Source organism: Macrosteles quadrilineatus, unplaced genomic scaffold, assembly GCF_028750875.1.
Source record: "Macrosteles quadrilineatus isolate MER2022 unplaced genomic scaffold, UCM_ALF_1.0 Scaffold_2__2_contigs__length_208266976, whole genome shotgun sequence".
NCBI lineage: Eukaryota > Metazoa > Arthropoda > Insecta > Hemiptera > Cicadellidae > Macrosteles > Macrosteles quadrilineatus.
The window spans coordinates 113,934,351-113,961,407 of NW_026542595.1; the positions used below are offsets into that span (position 1 = coordinate 113,934,351).

Sequence of the window (27,057 nt, forward strand, 5' to 3'; positions counted from 1 at the left end):
ACGTTATGGAGTTTACATTCTAACCATCATAGCCAGTTTTGGAATAGATGTTTTTTTACAATTCATTTAATTAGTCCAACAAAAAGAGTGTAATTTAAGAAACCATAAACATGAGTTTAAATTTGTAAGAAAGGATTCCAGTTACGAAAACCCTTTTTGGATTTTGTACCACTAAATTATATCACTGTTGAACATCATTGCGAAGTCCCCCAAATACCTTTTCTTCGCCCAAATGTTTGCAAAGGTGATTCTCCACGCCAAATTCGCAATTCTTCGTCATACTTACCCGTGTCTCTTGCCACCTCACGTGCCAGTCACTAACACTATTGTAGTGATAGTGAACTATAGTGAGTGGACTAGTGATGTGTCTATGACTATTGATGGTGGTCCCCAAGACGTGTCTAGAATGAAAGACTAGGTCCATTGTGTAGGTCCGTCCACCTGTAAAACTGTTGCCGCTTTTAAACCCCCCCCCCCCCCCCCCCGAAAACCTGCTCCACCATTCGGAAACAGGATTTCGTTGTTTGTCACTCCGGTTTTCTGGGTGTCGGGCTCCCGGACCACTGTTTTGTTTGGTTTTCGATTTGTTGTAGGTGATATTTTGTTCTCGTTTTACTAATTGTAGTAACTTGGTTTAAACTTTTGGTACTATACCGAGTCTTCCTTTATTGAAGTGACTAATATTATATTATTCTTGCTAAGACAAATAACAAATTTAAGAAACTTGTGTTATTGTTTCTTGTTATTGACAAATAACAAACTTTGCTAAGACAATTGGCAATATGGTTTTCGATTTTGAAGATGATTTTGTTGTCGTTTAGCTAATTATAGTAATTTGGTTAAAATTTATTTGAGGTACATTACCGTACATAAGCGAATTTTTCTTTGGGGTAGTTTTATTTTTCATGGTAAGACCTATATCGAGAGTAATATATTACAGTTCTTAGAGGGAACACTTCGTAAGTATATTTTGCTCACAAAATACAAGAATCACAACATTTATAAAACTCAATGAATAAATTAAACCAATTCCAAAAATGTATCCCAATAAATCAAATTGGGTCGCACGTATATCTAACTGAATAGAATTAAATGAAATTAAATTTAAAATGTCTTTATTTAAGAGGTGAAGTTAGGACTTGCAAGTCAGTCCTCTCTACCGCTTAACCTCTAAAACAGAAATAACTACAACAGAATCAATCACGATAAAAATATGCTCAATAACAGAATGCTGGCATACAGAAATAATTAATTTAGCCACTAAAGTATTAAAAACAGCCATTTTTCGTTGTATAATGAAAATGTCATCGATTGGACCTCACCGGAAAATCTACTTGACGAGGTCATGCTAATGTTTATCAATAAATAAATTTGAATTGTATTTTTAAATGTTAATTGTGTTTTTGTTTGTAGGTGAGTGGGTACCGGAGCCATACCGTATGCAGCCATCCCTTGGTAAGCCCACTTCACATACTGAGTGTTGTGAGTGTGGTTTGGCTTCTGTCTAAGTGTTGATTTTATTGTGGTTTTGTTGTTTTGTATATAATTTTATAAGCTTAAAAGTACACGGTTTTGCACCAGTCGTCTTTAAAGTAAAGTAATCTAGATTTGATAGTTTTGAAGTTTTGATGTTAATTTTGTCAACAAGAAACTTTTGTTTACATTCCTTGAAACAGACGTTGTGATTGTTGGACTGAAATATTCAGTTTTCATGTAGAAGTAATTATATAAATAAGCTTGGAAAATTACGTAAAAAGAACAGACTTTATCTCTTTGATTTTATGTTCTAGAATTATGTCAAAAGAATTTTATAATAAACAAGTTGTGTGAAATGTAGGCTTTTTCCATTTCTATTGATTTTAAACTTCATACTAGAAAGGCCGAATTTATTTTATACAGAGCTTTTCGGTATTCTTGCTTCTCTAACTCGTGTACAACAATTAAGTAAATGTAATTTATTCATTTAGTTTTTTTTTTTAATCGTATTTACAGTTCTTGCTGGATAATTAGAAAAACCGTGTACTTTCTTAGATAGGTTTAGTGTTACACTATTTTTTTTTTTTACTTATATGTTTTGTAGACTTCCTTTGCTATTTTTAGTGGTGTATTTATTTGCAAGACATTGTTTACGATGTTTGTATTTTCGTGTTGCATGTTTACAATATTTTGTTTCTCTAACTTTATTGTTTTACTTGAATGTCTTCACCTCGGCCTTAGGGGTCCTGGTTTGGCCATAGCTAAATATAACAGGGTTTAACAGTTTAAGATAGCATCATAGACGAGACATAAACAATGATGGCTAATCAGGCAGTTTCGGAGAAATAATTAAGACCTCCCATTTGCACATCCTGTGTCAAAAAGGTCAAACGATTTATTCTACAGTAAAAATCACCGAGTCATTTTTGAGCTGTGTATATAAATGGTTTCATTGATTCAAGGAAGTCATTTGATAGCCTTTGCACTGTTTTCTTACGCCATTGGTTTGGACAATTCAATTCATTGTGGACGAGAAATTGGTCTTCACAACCAATAATAGATTTTTTGAATCTCGGTTTCATATGACGAACGCAGATTGAATCAGGAAATTATCAGGACTTATGGAGTAAGTTGAAAAATACAATTCTTTCTAGATGTTATTGATTTGGAAATACTTGTGGTAGCTATGATGTAATTTAACGGTAAATTTTTTGATTAGATCTATTAGTATACTAATAGATCAGCTGAAGACAATATAAAGATTAACGTTGCTGTTGAATCCATTTTGTTGTTAATTAGTATCTTGTTATTTAATCAACATAAAAACACGTTTTACTTCATATAAAATGTTTTGTATACAATCTATTGTTTGTCGTATATAGCCAAAGAGTAAAGCAATCTTATTGAACTCTCTCCTTAAAATAAGATAAATACATTTAATGGCCATCAGCGAATTTATATAAGTGAATGTCCCCAACGTAAAACATATCTTTAGAACAGGGTCCAAAACTTATTCAATATTATGAGAAGCTTACTTGCATTACTCTTAAGTGAATGGTGTAGGCCTACATGTGCATTTTAAACTGCTCTATCAAAACAGAATCAAAGAATAATATATACTAGTGTACATGTTGCTCGAAATCGAGCAATTGCAAAGAAGTACAGGAGTTACATATACACAAATGAAATCACTTGTTTAAAAACTAATAACAGTCATAATTTCTGATGATTTTAAAAGAGTCAACTAAAAGATTATTAACTAATGGAAATACTCACAATTTACATAACAGTCCTATTCCAGTTTAAAGGGTTAATTTTTAACTATCAAACTGCCCATGGACGGGAAAAAGGCAAGCTTACAATTTAAGTCAACGTAAAAAGGCTGTCAGCTTCAGCTTTTATAATGTACCATACCTAGGTTTTTTGGCCAATTTGTAGACAATAAGGTGTAGGCTACTTTAAACTCTACAGAACAGATTTAGGCAAAAACTGACAGAACTCTGAAATGGTGTTATTTATCATAGGCATACTCATATGCCAAATCCTTAAAATAAAAATGCAATAATTAGTATCATTAAACACAAACCAACATCCAAAACTATACTAATTTTTAATACAACATAGATAATTTACACATTGACTGTTTACAATTAACATATGTTCTTCTTCTCACTTTTAATTTTTGCTTCGCAACGGGAAAAATCTGTTTCATAATCATTGAAATAGATTTATAATAAATAATCTATCATAAAGTTTAAGATTAAATAAACCTACTATATAGTTGTTTTATTTTTTTGGATCAGCTGTCTGAAATTTTGAAATAGGCAATTGACAGTTCTGTTTGTTTACATTTAAATGTCAAAGCAAATGTAAACATTGTGAATTTTCTCATGCTTCCACGGAGACCAATTATTAATATTTAATTTATGACAACAGCTGGAGTTTCAAAACAATGTTTGTTTCCCATGTTAATCTTATGGAGAAATACTAAACTTTAAAGGGCCCCAGGGCCTCATTCTCTAATTATTTACCTAAAAAGAAAGTTTCCTGCACAACTTCACGTTACGCTCTTTCCAATGACACCAAAAACATGACAATCGGTTCAGTAGTTTCGGAGGAGTAATTGTCACAAAAATCCTGCTTGCGTATTAAATAAGTAATAGATAGATAATAATAATAATATACTATATATATATAATATATTATATATATATAATATATATATTATATATATATATATATATATATATATATTATATATATAGGTATGTGAATAATAGAGGATATTCAGTGCTCAATAAGTGCTAGGTTGTATTGTTAGCTCAGTGCGGTTTAGTAGTATAAAATCAACGGCTGTCAACCAATGAAGGCTCACGAAATAAAAAGAGCGGGATTTTAGCTGATCAATAAACTCTAGCCACTCTATGATCCCTCCAAGATTTTCGCTGATTCTGGTTATATAATTTTGCTAGATGACAAACAGATCAAATCCTTTTTACCTTTATTGACCGCTTCTCAATAATCGACGGTAGAATGACGTGAGTCGCATGTTTGGCACTGATTGATCAGTTACCCGCCAAATAAACGTATTTGCCCGCCAAATGGTTGGAGCACTTTGCATTTAGCTCAAGATGCACTTATGCACTCAACGCACCTCTCTGCTGCCAAGTAGTTGAGCTTGGCTTTTATAAAGCAAGGAAAACACTTAGTTTAATAGTTTGTCATTGCAATGTCCTTTGCGTGAATTGTTCTACACGAATCTCAAGTTTATAACAGTAGGTAATTATGAAATTTCGTATTGTTGAAAACAATCTTCAATGAGGGATGATAGTAATTGCGTTAGGAAGTTTCTTCTGAATTTGTGCCTTGTTCTACTTAGATTGGTCTGAAACTGTTTGGTTTCTCGTTGATATTTCAATATTATCAACTTCTCAGTTCTCCAACAGATATTTTCCTCGGTATATCCCAGAATCTGTACTAAATAAAACCCTCCTAGTTCTCTAAAATCCCCCAATTCTTAAACTGATCAACCTTTTTTACTGATCAACGTAAATTCCCTTTTTCTGCACCCCAGTTCCATCCATATTATCTTCACATTCCCCTCTTATTTTCTCTAATCAGCCTGTGCTAATTTTTCAGTTACCCTCTCATCCATTTCCTGCTTTGCATTTGATTATGTTGCAGCCTTTCTCTTCTCTTGTCTCAGTGTTATTTAAAAATATCTTCTAGTGTTTGCCTTCCTGAATTTAAATTTCATAATTGCGTATAGTACAGCCCCTCTCATCTCTAATGATTTCTTCACGAGTATTTGATCATCTTTCAGTCTAATTTTTTTCAGTGCTAGCTCAGCACCTTATAATTTTGCAGCTTCAATTTTATTTAGATCCTCCTGCACACCTGATTTATCTCCCAGTCTTTCATTTTTATAGTTTTCCCAGATCCTACATCACCCCTTGATAATCTTCTTCCTTATCATGTACGTAAACATGATTATCCCCAGTCTTTCTCTTCCCCTTCCTCAGCCTCAGTTGTCTTTTCTTCTTTCTCAATATTTTACTCCCTCTAGCCTCTCTTTTCTTCAATTCGTCCCATTTGTTTATTCTCCAGCCTGTTTATTAATTATTGTCAGCTCCTTTTGTGTTTTTCTTCAAAACTCCCTTTTCTTAAATTCCATGTACGATTCTTCTTAAGTCTGTCTTTCTCCACTTCTATCTTCACCTACTATTCATTCTACTGTTCATCTACTATTCTATCTCCCTCGTATTCCAGGTTCACCCATGGTTCTCCCTCCCCATAACTCATCCTCCTACAGCCTGTCTCTTCCCCTTCTTCACTTTCATCTTCACCCCTGGAACACCTCTCCCCTCGTATTCCAGGTTCACCCATGGTTTTCAAAACCTAGTTTTCTTCAGTTCCCTCTCCATCTTCCACTCTCAATTTTGTCAGTTCCCTTTCCTCGACTCATTCTACTACAGCCGGTCTCTTCACCTTCTTCACTTCTATCCATCTTCCCTCGTATTCCAGGTTCACCCATGGTTCTCAAAATCTAAATCTCTTCAGTTCTTTCTCCATGACTTATTCTCCTACATCCTGTATCTTCCCCTCCTCTACTTTTATCTCCATCTCTCGTTCAATTACTATTCTCCCTTCTCTCTTATTCCATCTTCCCCCTTGATTATCTTCAGCCCCTTCCCCAGCGTTGCACCATTGTCCGCTCTCCTTCACTCTACTCTTAGTTTGGTTTCAGTTCCAGTTGCGAGATGTCCGGGAACATCCGCCATTAGCCCGTTATTATCCAACGTCCAATTAAAGCCGCGAGTTGCTCAACTTTTTGCAGTGAAAACGCGCCAAGTCGGCGGAACCGACGAGTTTCGGAAACGGCAATGTCACGTGACCAGCCGATGACGTCATGGTGGGCGTGGCCTTTAGGTTTCGACTTTAAAAATTGTTTTTTTCCTGTCATTCTATTCGAGAACGGTTACTGCATGAAAGAATACTACCCTTTCTTAATCTTATCCGTCTTCCTTAATCCGTTATGGTAATTTTTATGAAGAAGGGTCTACTGATAATATGCCGCATGTGTCCCTATCATTATAAGAGTTCAAAATAAAGAGTCAATTCAAGAATCTGATAAATTTCTAAGGATCAGTGTACTGTACGTTGTTTTTCTCTACTCAATTATCTACTGGTAGTTCCATGATTTGACACTAGATTGAATCCTACCACTTTGTTTTTGAGCCGTTTTATAGGACAACTTCATATTGAAAGTTCCATTACAGTACATCCCAGTCTTTGGCAAAATCTGCACAGGGATCAAAGGACTCTAGTTTTTACTCTTCCCCATCATTTACTATTAGTTTGCAAACGTAATGCTTGATTGAACTCAAATGCCATTCAATCTAGGTGCTCAGAACAACGTTATTCTTAAAGTTCCATTCATCCTTATCTTCAGTCTTTGGCAACATTACACCCCTCAATTTTTCCTCTTCATCATTTACAGGTAGTTTTCCAACTTGACTTTGATTGGATGCAACTTTGTAAGAATGTGCCGTTAATAGGACAACTTTATTTTTGAAGTTCCATTACATCCTAGTCTTCGGCAACATCAGCCTGAAAATCAACTGGAGGCAGTTGTCTTCTACTCAATTATCTACAAGTAGTAGTTTGCTGACTTGAAACTGTATTGAACAAAATTTTGTAAGAATGTGCAATGGAAACAAACATCCTTATCTTCAGTCTTCGGCAACATCAGCTCGAGGATCAGACTTTACAGTTTTTCCTCTCCATCTCTACATCATCTACAAGTAGTTCGCCGACTTGACGCTCGATTGCTCCCCGGCGGCCACCTGTCGCTTCCTAGAACCTCCCGCCCCTCCAGGACCACAGCGGAGACGTGGCAACATCGCTCTCGTCCTGGACCGGTCCTGACCCGCCCTTTCACTTGACCCGCCCGCGGCGCGGTGATTCACACTCGCCGATCACTAGAATCACTGCAACGGGTGTTGGGTCTTCTGCGCCTACTACTCTGGGGATGAATGGAATAGTCATAGAACTTCTGATGTGATTTTGTTTTTTCGTGTTGTGCAGGATGTTACTTATTCTCTAATATATATGATTGGCTGAATTGCTCTCCAACTATACGTTGTGTGATGGAAACTGTCCCATGGCCCGTTTTCTGGGGACTGGCTAATGGTTTATTGCCCGTCCCAGGTTGACAGAGTGTCAGAAGGCAAGTTCCATCATCCACAGTATAATTATTGACATTGATTAGCAGATTGAATCCTGGCCTTCAGGACGAAAGTACCGTGCTTTATCCTACTTCTAGATGAATCGTGGACCTAGTCACATCTTGCTGATTTAAAAAAATCTTAGTATTCTACTAAACCAATACAGTTAATGACTCGGACCCCAGGATGGTTCACGATACAGAGGGATTTCCTACATTAACCTTAGAATAATGGAGTATTTTCACACCTTCTGCGGGTTATGTTTTACTGAGCGAATCTCCACTATCTTTGGATCTTGTGTTTACAGTAAATAAACTCCGGCGTAAGGCCCAAACTCCAAACTCTGATGATTTGGGGGAAATGTACCTATTGCAAAAACATAATAAGGGAGAATCAGGATATATATAACGATGGAGTGGCGCGCGTCGTATAAATTCTTGGTCCTTCGTATTTTCAGTTCCATCATCACCTGCATTAAGTTACTACTACGTAGTGTGGGAACAAAGGGGGATTTTCCACAACGCAATGTGGGATAAAAGGGAAATATTCCCTTGTTGTGCGGGATTTTATTTGCTGTGAGAGAGTGGCGCCAGCGGCTGGTATCCTTGATCCTGATGTGTCCAGTTCTATTATAAACTGTAGTAAGATCCGTAACTGAATATTATGGCCGTGGGTGAGAAAAGGATATGCTACACAATGTGGGATAAACGGGACACATTTTCTTGTTGTGAGGGATTTTATTTGCTGTGAGAGAGTGGCGCCAGCGGCTGGTATCCTTGATCCTGATGTGTCCAGTTCCATTATAAACTGCAGTATAATCATCGACATCCGGAGCCGCGGGCAAAATACATTGCCTACCTGGCTCGGACCGGAGTAATATTTTGTCTACAAATCCACAATCTACCTGTCGAGGGAACTGTAGAAGAAAAACTATGAAATAGTGGAGTGGGAAGTCATAAGTGAAAAAGGACTTTTAAAAACAGTACACTACGAACTATTATTACTTTTAATTTTCTGATTAAATGGACATCTTCTATTGCTAATCTATTGAAACCTCCAAGAGAGTTAAAGTTAAGTACATACGTTAGATAGGTTGCATGGGAAATGTAAAAAAGGGGCACTTGAAAACGGGAGGAGCTTCCTTACCTGAAACGTTGTGTACTTTCATTTAGAGTCTAATATAAAATATTCGCTTTCTTAAACGTTTGCCTGATTGTACGGATTCTAATGGGTATAATAATATGAACACACTCTAAACGTATATTGTATGTTCAAGTTTCTTTTGTTATCGTTTGTTATAATATTTATTTTACCTTTTCAGTTGTAATGTTTGTTGTTGTTTGTATAATGTTTTACTACTCATTGATTCCTGTCCATTTCATTGCTGTGCAATTTTTCTGATTATATTTATTTATTTCAGGTGAGTACGCATTTAACATTCAGTGGGTGAGTTTAGTAATTAAGTTTAAGTAGGTTAGTTATAATCCTGTATATTGTTTTTTGCTTCTTAGGACTACCCAGTTAAAAGATAAATGTTACAGTTTTCTTAACCATTGTCTTAAATCGTAGCTATTTCTCGATATAAGTGAGAGCTGTTGCTTCTGATAAACGGGTGATCTGAAAACGCTATATTACAGTAATTTTTCCTAATTCTCTGGCAAAATTACCCAAGTTTATGCAGGGAAAAGGGCTGTAGTAAAAAATAAGTAATTGCAAAGGGTGATAAAGCAAATAGAGTAGTGTTTGATTGAGAATCCTAGAGTTATTGCGTTGGAGTTCCTGGGAACCTGATTTACCGAACCTAACCTAACCTAACCTTATTAAATAACATAGCAAGAAAGGGTCAACATTTCCCTTTACTCTTATAAAATATGAACAAACCTTTGACCTCCATAGTATTAAACTGGCCCAAATACAAGTATAGCCTTACCTACCCTAACCTAATGAGACAGGAAAGTTCTTTCTCTCCACTCTTGAATATTTCGTATATGGAGCTATTTACTTCTAAAATATTAAGCCAGATTCATCTTTATAGCAGTAAAAGAACGTAACATTATTATCTAACATAACCTAGCCTAACGGAGGAGGAGGGGCTTTAGATTCCACCCCTTTAAAATGTTCCCATTGTGAAGCCCATCATCATCGAAATGATATTTATGACTATTTGTAGCTAAAGAATGGAACCTAACTCTGGCCTAACCTAAACTAACCCTACCTAACAGAACGGTATATTTTTAAGATCTCTGCCACAATTTCGTGGCCTTAACATCTTCTCTCTGGTTGTGCGGCTACCTGATGATTTAGTTTTTTACCAAATGATTTAGATGTATCAAAAAGGAAACGTAACCTTCTGACCTAACCTAATCCAACTCTCAAGGGAAACTCTCTAACATACCCTCTGAATAATCTCCTGAAACCCTGAAAGGTTAAGTTAGCTTTTTCTTCCTCCATTGCAAAAAAAGAATCCACTGGGACCTATTCATCGATCCCTATTACTACAACAGAAAGTAGTGATAGAGTTATCCCCCTCCCCTGTTATATCTTTCCTCCGATAGGCGCGCTACTTGACTAGTGTTAACGCATGCGCAGAGAGTAGTCAGTTTATATCCGTCATGAGGCATGCGGAAACTCTCGTCCGACATACTGATGTCCTCTCATCTCGACTCTGGTCATGTCCTTGTAGAACCTGGTGGAGACTGGATAGTTGTCTCTTGCGTCAAACTCGCTCCAACTTAGCTATAAAGTCACTATGAAGTTTGTCACCAGATCAAGAGAAATAAAATCGTTTTGAGTTGTTGGATTTTCGAATAGTTTTTTGTTAGTTGTGATTGATCCTTTATGGTGTAAAATTTTCACCACCAAAATATTTATGGTCATTGTGCACAAAAAAACTGTGTTTTTTATGGGTTGTGTAGTTAACGTAATTTTTCTCTAAAGGGAAACAAACATCTCTAGTAGAGACTTTTTTTTATTTTGTAGGCTGATTTTGACGAAGAAAATAGCTGATGTAAAATATATCGTCATTCAAATTCACTCGAGTTTCATAATTTTGTTCAATTTTACTGCAGTCATCTTCCATATAAGATAAATATTTAAAACATGTCAAAACATTTTAGGAACATGAAATTGAATATCTTACTGAGTTGACGGAACAATATATGATGCATCTAACGTTTTCAAACGAACAGAATTAATGGAAATATTTGAATATCGGAAACTAGTATTTATGGTAAAAAATCTCACGAAATGGAGGCAATTGTTGCCAACTCTCATAAAACCCCATCATCTACTCCATGATCTACTCTACGTCGAGTGTATTTATTCTTCATACTCCATGCACTTCTTTATCTTTCCACACTCCAAATCATATACTCCACGATTGTGAGTGTAGGTTATACTCTATGGCGTGCACGTTTGCGGCATACTTCTTTGTCCTTACTCCGTGTCGTGTACACTTCTTCTTACTCTATGCCACGCACGACAAGAACGCTCTGTGACCGCGGAGAATGCCGGCGAGCCGCTGGAATCATTTAATTGACGCAGTTTACTTGTAAATGCGCTCATTATGTGAAAGGGATAATTCCTTTGCCGCGAGGCCGGTAAAAACGGGAAAACTGTCCCGGACGTTGTTGCTGCTGTGTCCCCGGCAAGTGGGGTGTTTGGAGGGACGTGCTTGAGATTTTGAGGTTATAAAGGTGTGAAAATTGAATATTATTACATTATTTTTTCATCCATATAGGTTACATAATTTTAAACAACAAAAACTACTCCGAAAAGGATAGGAAACGGATGAATTTGGGGCGATCCCAAGTGGTTTCTGTAGGATAAAGAGACATCTTTTAGGTTAGCTTAGGTAAAGTAAGGTTAGGTTATGTTAGATTACTAAAGTGAGGTTAGGGTTCACGGTTCTCATTCGATAATCTTAACTTATAACTTAGACTACCTCTGCTAACAGGAGTTTTTCTAAAATCGAACTAATCGCCCTTCAGTAAATTTTAAGTGTTGTATTGTAATGCCACCTTGGTGATTTTTTTTTTACAGAAAAATCTAATGGGATACTTCATTTAGAAATTTCCTCAATATTCTTTCTTGTGGCTGAAGAATCGTCATAACCAAAACGATTAAAGTAATCGTGAAATTATCAAAACCAAAGGTGACAAAGGACGAAGAAATTGTACTTCAATGTGCAAAAGCATTTTTTCTTTACTTCGACTGTATGTTTCAACGTTTGACAATGTAGATGAAGAAATTACAAGAGCATAAACTCCAGAAATGATTGTGCAACATGTAACATGGCTATGTCGGAGGTACTGTACGGTACGCCCACACAATAGTGCACAATGATCACTCCAGACCAAGGTCGGAGGAAAATGCACACTTTCCCAACCTAGTACTTGAGGTCACGGGAACTCTCGCGTGTACGATAATTTCGTGATATTATCTAGATATGTAAAAAATGTCAGAATTTTTTATCCGACACTGAACTTACCCGTCCTTGATCAGTGGACTTTTAAACGGTCTTGGCTAAAGCGACAAATGATGTTAGTCAACAGGTAAACAAAGTTGAGACAATTCTCGTGTCCGTACGATAATTTTTGTGAAACTCCCTAGAATCGTTGTACCCCCAAAACAGATAAAGTGGTTGAAGTGGTTATAGTGTTTGGATAACAATCAGGCGGTAACAGGTTTTTTCTTGTCAATTGAGTAGCTTTTTGACGATTCGAAGTTGTACCAAGACGTCCTTGATTATTGAGTTTATTTTGAATACACGGCCCAACTGAAGAAACACCTGATCTTATATAGCCAGTAACCAAGCTTTTATTTACTCGCCGATAAGGTAACGTTCAGCTAATACGCAACCAGTATTGCCGCATTTTCCCAAATTATTTTTGATTGTTGATCAATTTTTCCTCGAAATAAAAAAAATGGTCCCTTGGGCCTGGATATTTTTTCAAATCGTTTAACGCCCTATACTATAGTTTGTATGATGGAACCTGGTCTCCTGACCCTTCTAGCTGGGACCGGCCCATTCCCTAACGGAAAGTTTCTCAGGAGACAGGATCCATCATACAGACTATAACAATTATACAAAGTATGTTTAAATTTAAACCAAACACAATTATGAACTCTCAAATATTTCGAAGGTCGGCGACACTCTTACATGTCTCAACGATTTTCCCAAGTATGCCTTTTCAATGTTCCTTATAAATTCCAGCATGTTGAAAAAGATATTCTCACCGTCCGGGTTGATTGTTCCAATGTAATTTGTATGTCAGAGTAACCTAGCTGTTATTTACTTGCCGATAAAGTAACGTTCAGCTAATACTACGCAACCAGCATTGCCGCATTTTCTCAAATTATTTATTTATTTATGATCTATTTTTCCTCAAAATAAAAAAATTGGTCCCTTGGGCCTGGATATTTTTTCAAATCGTTTAACGCCCTATACTATAGTTTGTAAGATGGAACCTGGTCTCCTGACCCTTCTAGCTGGGACCGGCCCATTCCTTAACGGAAGGTTTCTCAGGAGACAGAATCCATCATACAGACTATAACAATCATACGAAGTATGTTTAAATTTAAACCAAACACAACTATGAACTCTCAAATATTTCGATACAAGGTCGGCGACACTCTTCCATGTCTCAACGATTTTCCCAAGTATGCCTTTTCAATGTTCCTTATAAATTCCAGCATGTTAAAAAAGATATTCTCACCGTCCGGGTTGATTGTTCCAATGTAATTTGTATGTCAGACTTTTCGACGCGAGATCCCTACGATAAGTGATGAATGGAGGCTTCTGGAGATGAATGGAGCCAAGATGGCGGCCGGAAACCGAGTGGAGACTGGTCAGATTATATGCTGGGTAATCTGTAATCAGTGATTATATCGTGCTGCAGCGCAGCTTCTTGCACTACGCCCAACAAGCGGGCGATAGAAGAGGGGCTACTGTAAAGGAATACTCCCTTGGTGTTTGAAACATATTTGCGTATGGTTTTTAATTTTGTTATGATACGAGAGGACTGGACTCGTTGGGCGAATAAAACTACCAGTTTACAATAAATTAAATTGAATTATTGTATGTCAATGCGAAAAAGAGTGATTTACCTGCTTCAATCAAATACGATTAATTCCCATGTTATAAAGATAGTCAGCATCACTGGATCTTTGTAAGTGAACTCTAGGAAATAGGCGTTGGACTGGTGAAAAGGGTTGTTACAAGAAAATCCTCAATTTGCTGTAAGTTGGGAACACTAATATTGCCTTCTCAAAGATAGCCTATTAAACTATGTATTCTTGTGCTGTTAAGTAAAAAAATAGGCCCGATCCACCTTTATTATTTTTCTATAAAGGTGTGAATTGCCTTAATCGATTGCCAATGTAACATCTTGTATGTGTACGGCCTTGTCATTTTGTAGAGCGTAAGTGTAGACATCGAAATATTTTGGAAGACATGTTTTTTTCATTCGTATGCTACAAGGGTCATTCATTTCTTAACCCTTTTGGGGGCCAGTACGCTCGCAACTGAAAGAAAAAGACCGAGGAGTGAAAGAGAGCTTCATAATGTCTTAGGTTAGGCTATCAAGTTAGGCTAGACTTGGCTTTAAACCTAGGTTGGTTAGGCTATAAAGTTAGGTTAGGTTAGACCATCAAGTGAGGTTAGGTTAGGCCGTCAAGTAAGGTTAGGCCATCAAGTAAGGTTAGGTTTGGTTATAAAGTAAGGTTAGGTTGGGCTATGAAGCTAAATTAGTTAAGCTATCAAGTGAGGTTAGGTTAGGCCGTCAAGTAAGGTTAGGTTAGGTTAGGCCATCAAGTAAGGTTAGGTTTGGTTATAAAGTAAGGTTAGGTTGGGCTATGCAGCTAAATTAGTTAGGCCATCAAGTGAGGTTAGGTTAGGTTCCCTAAGCTGGCTTACACTTGGAGAAAGAAGGAAGAGAGTAAGAAAAGGAAAAGAAGAAGTAAAGAGCGACGAAGAGACAATATGAGCTCAGCATGTTTAACACAACATGAGTCACCAGAGACAAAGAGACAAGTTAACTGGCCTAATTGTTTGGTCGAGCGGCGCTGCTTTGAACTGGTTTGAACATTACAATGATATAGGCCTGCATGACTGTGGACTTATAATAAGATACTAAACCATGGGATAGTATGGTCACTAGGTGTATGAAAAATATCGCAAAATTTATCTTAACGAAAGGCATGCACTTGAAAATTCAATAACATATTTAATTTAATGACGACAAATTTTAAATTTAAATCTTACATTAAACCTTCTAAACAGTTTTTTTATAGGTTTTTAATTTTATGTAGGTGGTAATTTCTGCGAGAAAAATGAAAATAAATTTAATGCGACGACAACAAACCTATTAAACACGTCTGATTATTTCAGAACAGTTTCATTTCGTATTAAGACGCCGTAATAATGTTACCGCGTTGTTATATTTTAGTTCATAACTTATTTTATCTTAGTTCCACTTTTTATAAAAAAATAATTTATGGAGTAAAATACGCAAAATAACGCGTGTGTTTTTACGTGAATTATTCTATAAGAATTCTACTAATACGTTCCTATTGGAAGTTTATGATAAATACCCGATTATGGAATTTTATAGACTATTTAGCGACACATACTTTTAAAGAGGTGTTGACAAAAATTCTTTTGGAAGAGGTTATTTTTTGTTCCGTTGTGATATCTGCCATATTTTTATTCCCAATATTGTGAAAGTTTATTTAAATTTCCTGAAATTACTGAGGTTAGGTAATTTTAAATAGTATGAAAATAGGAAGAAATTAATTTTCTTTTAAATTCATATAGTGATACATTTCAGAGCTTTTTATATTTAGGATAAAATATTAATAACTTATTTTATAATTCATTTTATTTATAAATTAAAAATAAATAAATTATTTTTTTTATTTGTTTTTACTATCAAACTATTTTGGAAAATTATTAAAAAATTACAGAAATTATTTCGTGCATAGGTTATTTAAAATTGAATAAAAATAGTTAAAAATATAGTAAAATTTGTATGATGTAAATAATTCTATATTAAATTTAATCCTTCTTTTATTTAATATATATTTATGCAAAAAATACATTTACGCTAGAATGACACAATTAATAGTGCAACACATTTATTATAATAAAGTAAATTACACTAGCAATTATTTTTCATTATTACTATTACTTAAAAATGTTTTGTATATTATTTAAGTAATAATAATTGTGTATATTATTTATGGAAGAAATTAATTAATTTGAGTATTTTTCGGTACGATACGATTTTCATCCGAATGAAATCTCATCAACTGACGTTTGCGAAAATGACACAAAATGCAGTAAACCTGTGTGCATCAGTTGCTGAAACCCAACCGCTGTGGCCAACCCCCGCCCGAAACTCACCCCAACGTTGTCCCCCGACCCCACATTATTATTTCATAACTCCCCCCCTTCTCCCCCCCCCCGCAATAAATCCCCAGCCCCTATTAATTACGCCGGCAAAAACCTATACATCGCTTTTATTGGTATTCGCCTCCGCCGCCGACGCGCAATTAAAATTGAACACATCCATTATGGCCGTAAGTTTTGGCGGTAATTCATACTAGATTGGCGGGAAATATTGTGTTGTCGGTTATAGTGGTTTGTCACTGTTTTGACATGTTTAAGAATATGGCAGTTTAAAAATAAAATCAAAATACCTATGTTAAATTTTGATGGTAAATTGAAAAAAAGGAGAACTGTAAAAGCCCTTAGCCAGGTGCATAATAATTTATAAATTGTATGATTTGTTATCTTTTTGGTCCCATTAACCTCATTAAGGATTTTATCGATTTTATTAGCTTTCATGACTGGCACTTACTGTTTTGGTCATTACATTTTTTTACCGATTGTTATATCATTTTATGTTAGTTCTCCCTCATCAAAATCTTTTATTGAGGTGATATTGCCGTCATTGTATTGTTTTATTCTGTTTTTACTGTAATATGGTTAAAATCGCGTAGTTGTGTATTACTCGATAGGCTTCAGTCTATTTTAATGATTTATTTATTGTTTTGTTTTGTTGTAAAACTTAGTTATATTTATTTTGATTTTCTTCACTCGAAAGTTCGCTTGAGTGTTTTCATTGTTTTGTTTATTTTATTATTTTACTCTTCTTTCTTGTATAATTGTTTTTAAATATTTTTAAGTTTATTTGTACAGTATTCTTATTTTGTTTATTTAACTTACCTTTATTCGAGTACTTTTTGTTTTACCAATTTATTGCAACTTATTATTTAAGTTGGTTCTTTTGTGTAGTTTTTCGCAGTGGTTTTGTATTGTCGAGAACTTAGACGCAATCTAGACTCGATGGCCCAATACAAGTTGTTGAGATCGATTAATTCTAGGGAGCTGAAGTTTGCCAATCAAGTATCAGCAACACTTGAAGCTGCGGCTTCCATCTTATACTGTAATGAGGAAGTTGGGTTTGTTGGATAACCACTGAAGATTGTTTTATAAAAATACCCCCGCTGCAGAAGACCTGCATTCACATTTTTCCATTTGTCTGAATGGATTTTTACCAAAATATTTCCAAAAACTCGTAAAATTTATTCCTTATTTCAATAAAATTAGATTAAAACTAGTACTTAGATTTGCTGCTACGAGGAAGGGAAAGGGGTTTTAATAATTATTTATAGAATAGAAAGTGAATAAATTTGTAAAATTTGATTGAAATCTAAAAGCTGAATCACTACTTCTCCAATTGTCATAGCACGTGGGCAAATACATTCATTATGTTGACTACTTTTAATGTTTTAATCAAAACAATAATTTTACCAAATAGGTACTCATTGAACTACAGTATGTTGTAGACATGAGTAGATCGTAAATCAAATTAAATCATTCATTTTAACATAACATTTTTTTTTTTTTTCAAAGCGACTAAAAATTTGCTTACAAATCTACTTTATGTATTGTATAAATTCTTCCTCATCATCGTCATTTTAAGCATGTCAATACGGGAACGTTACGAATTCTTTGTTTTTGTGCGTATTTCTAAAATATTTGTGAAGGACTATTGGGATACCGTGTTAGGGTATCTTTAACAAATTGAAGTTGCAGTAAACACAGTTGAAGACAGCCTTGTTGGGATATTGATATTAGGAAGTAAGAGAGAGAGAGGGGGGGGGGTGTGAGAGAGAGATGAAGCAGAGGAGACCGTTGAGAGATCGATCGTTGATGAGTTAATTGAAGTCTGACTGGAGGCCTAAACTGACAAGGAGGGCCTATAGAAGATATTGGTGTCTGGGAAAATTGTGAAATTTATTTGGAAATAAGACTACTCAGACAAATTAAAATTACTGGGAAATTTGAGGCTTGAACTTTTGAACTGACGGGAATCAGCTTAAAGATGTTATTGGTACATGGGAAATCAGGGAATCGGGAAAGAAAATGAGGGAAACAGGGAAATTAGACCTGAACCGATGCGGGGAAGCCTACGGAGGCGATTTGTGTCTGGGAAAATCGGGGATTTTAATGAAAACAAATTATACTACTCGACAAATGGATGTATCCGAGAAAGTGTTCAATTAGTTAAATATTTCAATGTAGGCCACGTCTATTAACAGTAGCCTAGAATTATTAAATCTCCGTTCTGGAAATGACCATCTGCAACTAATACTAATACTAATACTAATACTAAACTACAAACTCGAGTTATCGAATATGAAACGATTTTATTCGGCTTAGCAATTTTTTTAAATCGTAGCAAACAATGAATATCGAATATCAGGAAACCCAGGAAATGGTATGGCAGAAAATTTACTGTAGATTCTTGTGCTAATTTAACGGATCAGACCATTTGAAATAAACAAAGGGTTTGAAGAAAATTTGGTGAAATGAAGTAAGTTTGTAAAATGCACAACCACTGGATCTTTTTTTATGACAGTTAAATTAGAATGGGTTTTAGGCAAATCTAATAAAGTAGCCATCTGAGATCAAGAGTCGACTTAAGACGTTCAAGAAAGAAGCTGTAGTGACAAACGGAGTTATGGAAGATGATTTATTTTCTTTTAACCTTAAGTTTAAGTTGGGCAGATTAAAGGGTGTCATGTAAACCTAGGGAATCAAAATTTATTTGTAAAACACAATTATTGGTTCAGAAATATGGGATTGGAATATTTTTTTTAATTTTTCTCCAAGGAATGTTACTGGGAAATCATATTTACGAAAATTATGGAGAAACAAAAAACACAAATATTAGAACTAAAGTATGTGGCAGTGATTTTCCAAATGTCACTTGAGTTAATTAAAATCTAACTACTAGGCTAAACCTAATTAGCCTAATATATTCTATAAGGGAATTTAAAGAAAACATTTAAACAATCTTGGAGTAGAAGGATATGGCAGGGAGAACTACCCACAGAAGTCGTTTGTGGAATTGAACAATTTTTATATGCAGTATTTAATAGTTGTTGGTTGTACTATACATCATTTAAAATATATTTTAACATTCTTTTTGCCTCAACCTTTCATCCTGTGGTTGATCTCAAAGATCAGATGCTGCATTTTTGAATACCTATTGGCCTATATAATGTCCTATGTAAGAAATGATTCACAATCATTTGAATTAAAATGTCAAAATGCATAACCATTCCAACAACATAATTGAACAAAGTGAAGCTTCGCGTAGAACAAAGCTGGACTAGGTTCTCGTTTGGTGAACAGGTTACAATGTTGGTGAAGCGAACAGCAATGTAGTGCTGTCTTTATTGCAACTGTTTGGTCTAGGGCTTGTTACTGTTACACTTGTTTTGTTGTCCAACTTGTTCATTACGGTTCCCTCCAAAACTTGACCATCGCTTGTTAGGCTGTGTTTTTGGAGGTTTGAATGATTCGATCGATTGTCAGGAATAAAACAGAAAATCGGCGATCTTATTTGCTTAGAAAGTCTCATAAATTGATCTTAAAGGAGTAACGATTTATTGTCTTTTAGTTAATTTCAATTAATAAAAAAAATGTTTAGAGTAGTAGTTCGTTATATTTGGAAAGAATGAATGTATGTATATTTTTTATAAAACTTACAAATCTAGGTTTAGTATTTTGTTAAAATGTTATTGATTATTAGTCAACGAATTGAAAAATGAATAGTAGTTTAGGTGGCAAGACTTTTTTTCTCGAGAAAATCGTTACTGAATTTATTTTAAAGCCTACATATTCTATTTTTTTGTTACAAAATCTAATTACATAAACTATTGGCCTATTAAAAAAAGTGTTGGTAGAAAACTGTCAAAATGTAATACAACCCCACTATATAAACTTAAATATAATTATGAACAGTATATTTGAGCTCCAAAGTTTATATCTCAATTATTTCCCAAATGAGAGTAAATTCGTCAATAATTAACAATGCCACTTTCATGCTGTTACTGTTCATACCATTTTAATTTACTAAATATGTCACCATGAAGTGAACCTCGTTAAAGGTTACGAATTCTGTTATGAACAATTTAAACTTCTGAACTTGTTATCGAGGTGACGTGTGGCGGGGTTTATCAGCTGTTATCTCACCCCAGGCATTCCCCGGAAGGTGTGTCACCTAGTCACGAAGCGTATGTAGCGTCACTTCTTCATCTGTGCGTGCCGTACAGTAGTCGGTGCTCCCCCCACTCCGTGTTCCTAGTACGGCTATCAGTAGGATCTGTTTGCGTGCCCCCCACCACTCACCCCACTCAAACTCCCGGCGATATTAAAACCCACATTCCAGGCCGCGAGAGCTGCTATTATGCACCAAATTTACAGCTTATAAACGATACTGGGTAATGGTCGCTGTGCCCCTAAATAAATCCCCCCTCCGGGGGGACATCACGACCCTATAACTTGCCAGTAGCTCTGTTTTCGCCCCCTCCACGCCGCCGGCGCGACTACGATTATCTCTTTTGCCTGTTTTACTGTTCCGCCGTAAAACGGTTTAATACACCTCCCCGTCGGCTGCAGCCTTTTACATTTTTACGAGAATTTTAATTGTTTTAAGTTACGCCGAGGGGAGGTTGGAGTTTACCTTTGTTAATATTTGACCAGTTGGGAGCTGTACGCTGGAATTTTATATTCGTGAAAATGCGATTTTTAAAAATCTGTTGGATAACTATTTTAAAATATACGTAAGCTTACAGTGTTCCTATTTCAAAGGATATATACAGTACTACTAAAATATTCCTCACAAAGCAAATAAATGTTTAGTACTTTTATTTTATAGTTGTACATATTTATTTGAATTTTTTTTATATTTTTTCAAAATTATATATACACCTACTGTATTTCAATAGACTATTCCTATTTTAAGGACCGGAATTCGGTTGTATTTAAATTTAGGTGAATATGCAGTTTTTAGATACAATTTTGCATGTTTATTTATACATTGTTAAATATTCACCCATCGATTGCTGCATTTTAAAATGTTAAGTCTTTTTATTTCAAATATTTGAAATTATATCACCATTCGTATTATATTAAAACCATATTTCGATTCTATACGTGATTGTATATTTATATTTTATTAAAATATTGAATTTGTGTGACAAATCTATGTAATATTTTTTGGTGTATATATTTCTCAAGTTAGTATTTCCTTATAAATTAACCAAATTATAAAAGTGTTTTTGTTTTACGAATTATGTTTTAACTACAAAACTTAGATGGGTTTTTTTAAATACAATCTCACAAAGACTTTAAAAATGGTATACAATAATACTATACTATAAAATGGAATATTATAAATATCCGCTTGTTACAACTTAAAAAATTTATAACTTAAAAAAAATACAAACTAACAGTAAAAATGTTCTAGAAACGGCAAAACAATTCAAGCAGCCTATATTGATTGTGTGCATCCTGGGTTACAATGATCGAAATATTTTCGCAGTGGTTTTAAAAATATACGTCCTACCCACCATCACAAACAATCCCTAATAAAGCTGTCAAAAGGTTAACAGACTAGATATAAAATCTTAGTTTTGAATCGTTAAGTAGATGTCCATATGCAACTCTTATCGCCTTTTATCGTCTCTTAACTCTCTCAAATACAAAACGCGTTTGACTGATTGGGATCAAATAGGGTGACCCTTGCTTATTATTAGAGACGGGGAGATTTAAGATAGAGGGGGGCTGGTATAGGAAGGGTGGTTTTGTAGCAAAATTCAGTACTATAGCCTGTGTGATGGAATCTTGTCTCCTAATACTACTTCTACCTGAGGAGTGGCCAATTGTTTAATGCCTGGAATAGTCCCAAGTAGATGGGGGGTTAGGAGACAGGTTCCATCATACAGACTAAAGTTAGCCATTTTTAGCTTGTTAAAGACATCATTCAGTCAAGTCAATGTGTTTTTTTTTCTATTTGGCCAAAATGCATCAACCAGATTGGCTTTTAGTAATTATTTGTATGTACAAGTAAGGGAGTTTTCAGTTGCTTTATTATATGTTTAGATAAAAGGTTCATAAATGAATCTTATCTTCGGACTTGTCTAATGTACAATAAGTATATGTTTTGTACTTAGGTTTACTAATACGGGGAACACCGCAATAAGTGTTGTTAAGTTTTATTAGAATCTCCTAAATCCAAGCATTTCCTATTCAAACGCGATCAGACATAAAATATGCTTAAACAGGCAAAATTAATTATTGTATGACGATAAGATAGTAATAGTAGTAGTAGTAGTAGTAGTAGTAGTAGATTGATAGTTTAAAATAAAATGTGTACAACTTAAAATGAACGGAATATCTACCTCAAAGTATATACAGCAATGGAATAAATTAACAGCATTGTGTACTTATGTGTTGTGTAATAGTGGTAAGTCAATGTAAAGCATTGATTTTGAATAGTGCAAAGATAATAAATAAAATGCTTTCTACATACATTGTGCAAAAGAAACCTGAGTTTTTCTCAGCTGATTTTTTATAGCTGATATACATGGACCAAGTTGGTGTAAGCTTTTAGACAGGAAATAATAAAAAATCCCCCTTTTAAAAATCGCAAAGCAATATTTTCGTCTCTGTTTCTTCGCATTGTGTAGTCAAACTTAATGTAATTAAAACACCCGGCTTGCTACTTGATTCGTTCTAACTCTTTACCTCCGTTTTAATTTTAACGCTGACTTTCTCATTTAAATCTTTCGGAGAACAAAGTTTTTAATTAATCTTCTGTTTCGGTTTTGATTCAAACTTCGCGAATTTTACCGCGTTCTCTAAGGGGATTCGCTGTTTTAAATCGTGTTACGATTTGTGACTTATTCTTAGAGTTTAATTTAAATGACACTCTGTTCGGAAGGAAATTTGAAAATTGATCGGTTGGATGGTGTATTTATTGCATTACAAGGGCCTAAGGTGACTCCGTCACAAATTGTAGTTCAGAGTTCCAGAAATGTGGTCGAAAACATTATTTTAGGGTGGTAATTAACTATATTTTTACTTCCTGCACCACTCGAAGACAATTAAATAATTCAACGAAAATTTCGTACATTGAACATATCTATAAGTTAGTTATATTGAATTTTAGCCTCCTGATCGCATTTAAATACTATAAATTGGTGTAAAATACCTGCATTTATGCGATCTTGTTTGTAGCTGAGTTGCTACCGGTTTCAACTCACATTGGAGTCATCTTCAGGCAGTTATAAGATGTCTTCTCGCTTCATTCTAAGGTCCCAAAACCCCCTCGATCCCTCGCTTCATCTATAAGTTAGCTCCCAAAACAGTCTATCTATGTATATTATGTATTTCTGTTTATGGAATAAAACTTCTAAAATCTTAGAAATAAAATTTTTTAAATCTAAATATTGAACGATAAAAGTACCTCAGGACCAATAATAATTTAAAGGGAAAGGTTTTCACAGCAATCATAAACTCCGCCAAATTCTTTTTCTTAAAGTAAATAAAACATGTAACGACGTGGATTTTCATTTTGTTGCAATGAAGACAAAACTATATTAAATAGTAAGTTTGACTATAGAAGTATTCGCCTGATTGCCTTAAAACAGGTAAACTAAGTAGTGAAAGCCAGTTGAGCGAAGCAAACACGATTAAAATTTTTTTATGAAGAAATTAAAAAAAAGTGTATTTCTATAGATAGCCAAAATAATAATATGTCTTCTAACTTAATAAAAATTTTAATTGTACTGTGAATTTATTAACACGTTTAACAAATGTTAAAGTATAAAGACAATTTGAGGTAAATTTAAAATGAACAAATAAATTTTACTTTATTTTAACACTTCCAGCTATATTTTGCATGGAATTACCAAGTAAGTAGTACAGACGTTTTTTTAACTCTTAATTTTATTATCGTATTGACCATCTTCCAACAATAAAAATATCCGTAAAAACGGCAAATCAAAAGAGAGAAATCTGAAAAAAATCGGGCTGAAAAGTCCGCCCTGTAAGCCACCGAATTGAAAGTAAGCGTAGCATTGAATCAATAGACACTTGTTGGAGTCCCCTCCCTCTTGCGATCAAACAAAACAGATAAAGGAAACTCTTTAAATATTTTACACAAGTTTTCCCACCGAGCGCTTTTATTCCCAGATTTACGCTTTTTGTTTTCTTCCCGCCGTTTTATTGGCGCTTCTTATTTCTCTTGATTTATTACTTCTTTATACACGTTCATTGCAGTATTGTTTGACAGATTGTTTTTAATTAAATCCTACTCGGTTCTTCAGCTTTGTTGCTACCCTTTGAGCGCCCCTTTGATTACAGATTTGAAGTTTCTGTTTTGTTGGACCGTTTTGTTTTCGAATTATCAGTTGTTTTGGAAGACAATAAATTTGTTTTTGACTATAGATTGTTGTTTCTATGTGTCGAATAAACGACACTGTTCGCCCTGAATGCATCCGAACATCTTGAAACCTAAGTGTATTTTTCAACAGTACGGCATATGTGTTTCTTTCTCTTTGGCTTCAATTAAAACATTAAGGATTGATAACCTTTTATTTGGGTCGAAACTATGACTGGGTTGAGCCTGTATGATGTGACCTGTCTACTGCTCCTGTGTCTGGGACTGGCTCAGGCTTTAAGCCGTTACAGAGTGGTATACAAATATTGCAGGTAATACAAATTACGTGCAATGTACCAAATTATCATTGACTCCACTATAAAGACTTACTGGGAGCGAGCTAATGTAGTGGTTAGAGCCTGGGACTTCGGTCCGTGAGGTCCCGGGTTCAAATCCCGCCAAATCACCAATGGATTTTATCTAAGTGATAATGCCGCAACCCCTAGGTCTAGCCTGAAGTAATGTGAAAAACAATCCCGGGCTCCTGCCTAGCGTCCTAGGACAAAAAACTATAAAGACTTACTAGATAGTTTATTTGTGGTATCATTTCACCTCTTTAGCAGATGGTATAACGGGGATCAATGCCACTTAACGCTAATTCCACTATATTGAAAGACCGGAGGATATTGTGGATTTGTAGTAACGTTTTAACTTTCATAGATTGTACAATTGACTCTCGATGCCACTAACTAACGGTAACTCCACTATATCGACAGACCAGATGATATCATTGATTTGTGCCAACATTTTACCACTTTTGTAGACAGTATGATGGGTTTAATGCCACAAACTGACGGTAACTCCACTATATTGACATACCAGATGATATCGTTGATTTGTGCCAACATTTTACCACTTTTGTTGACAGTATGATGGGTTTAATGCCACAAACTAACGCCAACTCCACTATATCGACTGGCTGAGCAGCCCAGGGCCGGTTCGCCCACGTGTGAGTCATCATCTCCCTCCAAAACAATAGTGATGTCGCGCCAACGCGGGAAACCCGGCAGCAAGTTTTCCACCTTCGTTGTTACATATGATACATTCTTATTATCCATTCATTGAGGTGTTATTGGTCACAGCCATGGCTCATTAAAAACTATTAGCTAATAAAAGCCATTAATTTTAGGAAGTTTACCTTTGTTAAATACTAAAAGACTACAAATTATCATTTACAATTAATACAGAAACGGAGTGTGTATTTCACGGTACAGTAACATATATGTAATCAACGGTACCTCACTCATTATTCATACTCCTTCACTTGAAACACCATTGTAACAATTGACCGTCAAACACATACAGCGCTCCCGCACGGTCGCCAATGGTCGGTTTTGTTACGGCGAGTGATCAGTGATGACCAACGGCCGGCGGAGCGCTCGTGACGTCACAGGCCGTTGACCCTCGCCGTAACCTCTACTCCGCTGTTTATAAACAAACGTGCCATGCCCTAGTTGTCCTCCGCCTCACCCACTGCTTCTAATTGACTACTGATATGTCAACTGCCAATCTGGTCGAGTAAGTTACATCCTGCTGTCTTTGTTGCTGAAACTTTGTTGGAGCTCTACAAATGTGTTTCTGTGTGAGGAATATCAGTATCACTAACCTTGTGTGCTCTAATTGATCTATCTTCAGGTACCTCGATATGACGAGCTTATCGATTTACGTAGTCACTTTTCAGGTTCCTGGATAACATGAGTTTATCGATTTATACAATCAATATTCAGGTACCTTGAAATGACGAGCTTATCAATTTACGTAGTCACCTTTGAGGTTCCTGGATAACATGAGTTAATCGATTTATACAATAAATATTCAGGTACCTTGACATGACGAGCTTATCAATTTACGTAGTTACTTTTGAGGTTCCTGGATAACATGAGTTCATCGATTTATACTATCAGTATTCATTTATCTCGATATGACGAGCTTATCGATTTATTTTGTCACTCTTCAGGTCCCTGGATAACATGAGTTTATCGATTTATATTATCAATATCCACGTACTTCGATGAGTTTATCGATTTATACTATATTCAGATAATATTCAGACCATCGATATGACGAGCTTATTGATTTGTTTAATTGCTGTTCAGGTTCCTGTGCAACCTGATGTTATCGGTTTATATTATCAATCTTCAGGTTCCTCGGTATAAATGAGCTTACTGAATTTGACCCACAATTTGGAGGAAAGGGGTTCAAATCACACCAAACCCCAATGGATTTTAGCATGTGATATAATGCCCGGGAGGTTGGAGTCCACTTGAAAATCTTTTAACCTATCTTTATTGGGGGATCTCCCACCACGAAAATCAATTAATTATATAACTTAAGTTTTAATGGTTTTCTTAACTTTTTATGATCATACTATTAACTTTATTCAAAGCTTACTTTAAAATACATTGAACGTTTTTAATCTCATAAAAAAATTGCATGGGATAGTTTAGAAAAGAATCTGGTAGTTTACTTAAGGAAAATGATTTAAATGTAAAATTTATAATTTCTAATTCACATAAATGAAACGTACTTTATTCACAGTTGAGTTATCAAAA

At 35.2% G+C, this 27,057-nt stretch overlaps 1 protein-coding gene across 6 annotated transcripts in view; it reads left to right on the forward strand.

Annotated features, from left to right (window-relative positions):
* The window catches only part of LOC128985513 (transcriptional enhancer factor TEF-1-like), a 116,143-nt gene that overhangs the window by 61,853 nt on the left and 27,233 nt on the right, over positions 1–27,057 (forward strand). For all 6 annotated transcript variants that reach the window (XM_054405081.1, XM_054405079.1, XM_054405078.1 and 3 more), the window contains exon 2: positions 1,414–1,455. In XM_054405081.1, the coding sequence (XP_054261056.1) occupies positions 1,440–1,455 (16 nt within the window). In that variant the 5' untranslated portion in view covers positions 1,414–1,439. The remainder of the gene's footprint in view (positions 1–1,413; positions 1,456–27,057) is intronic.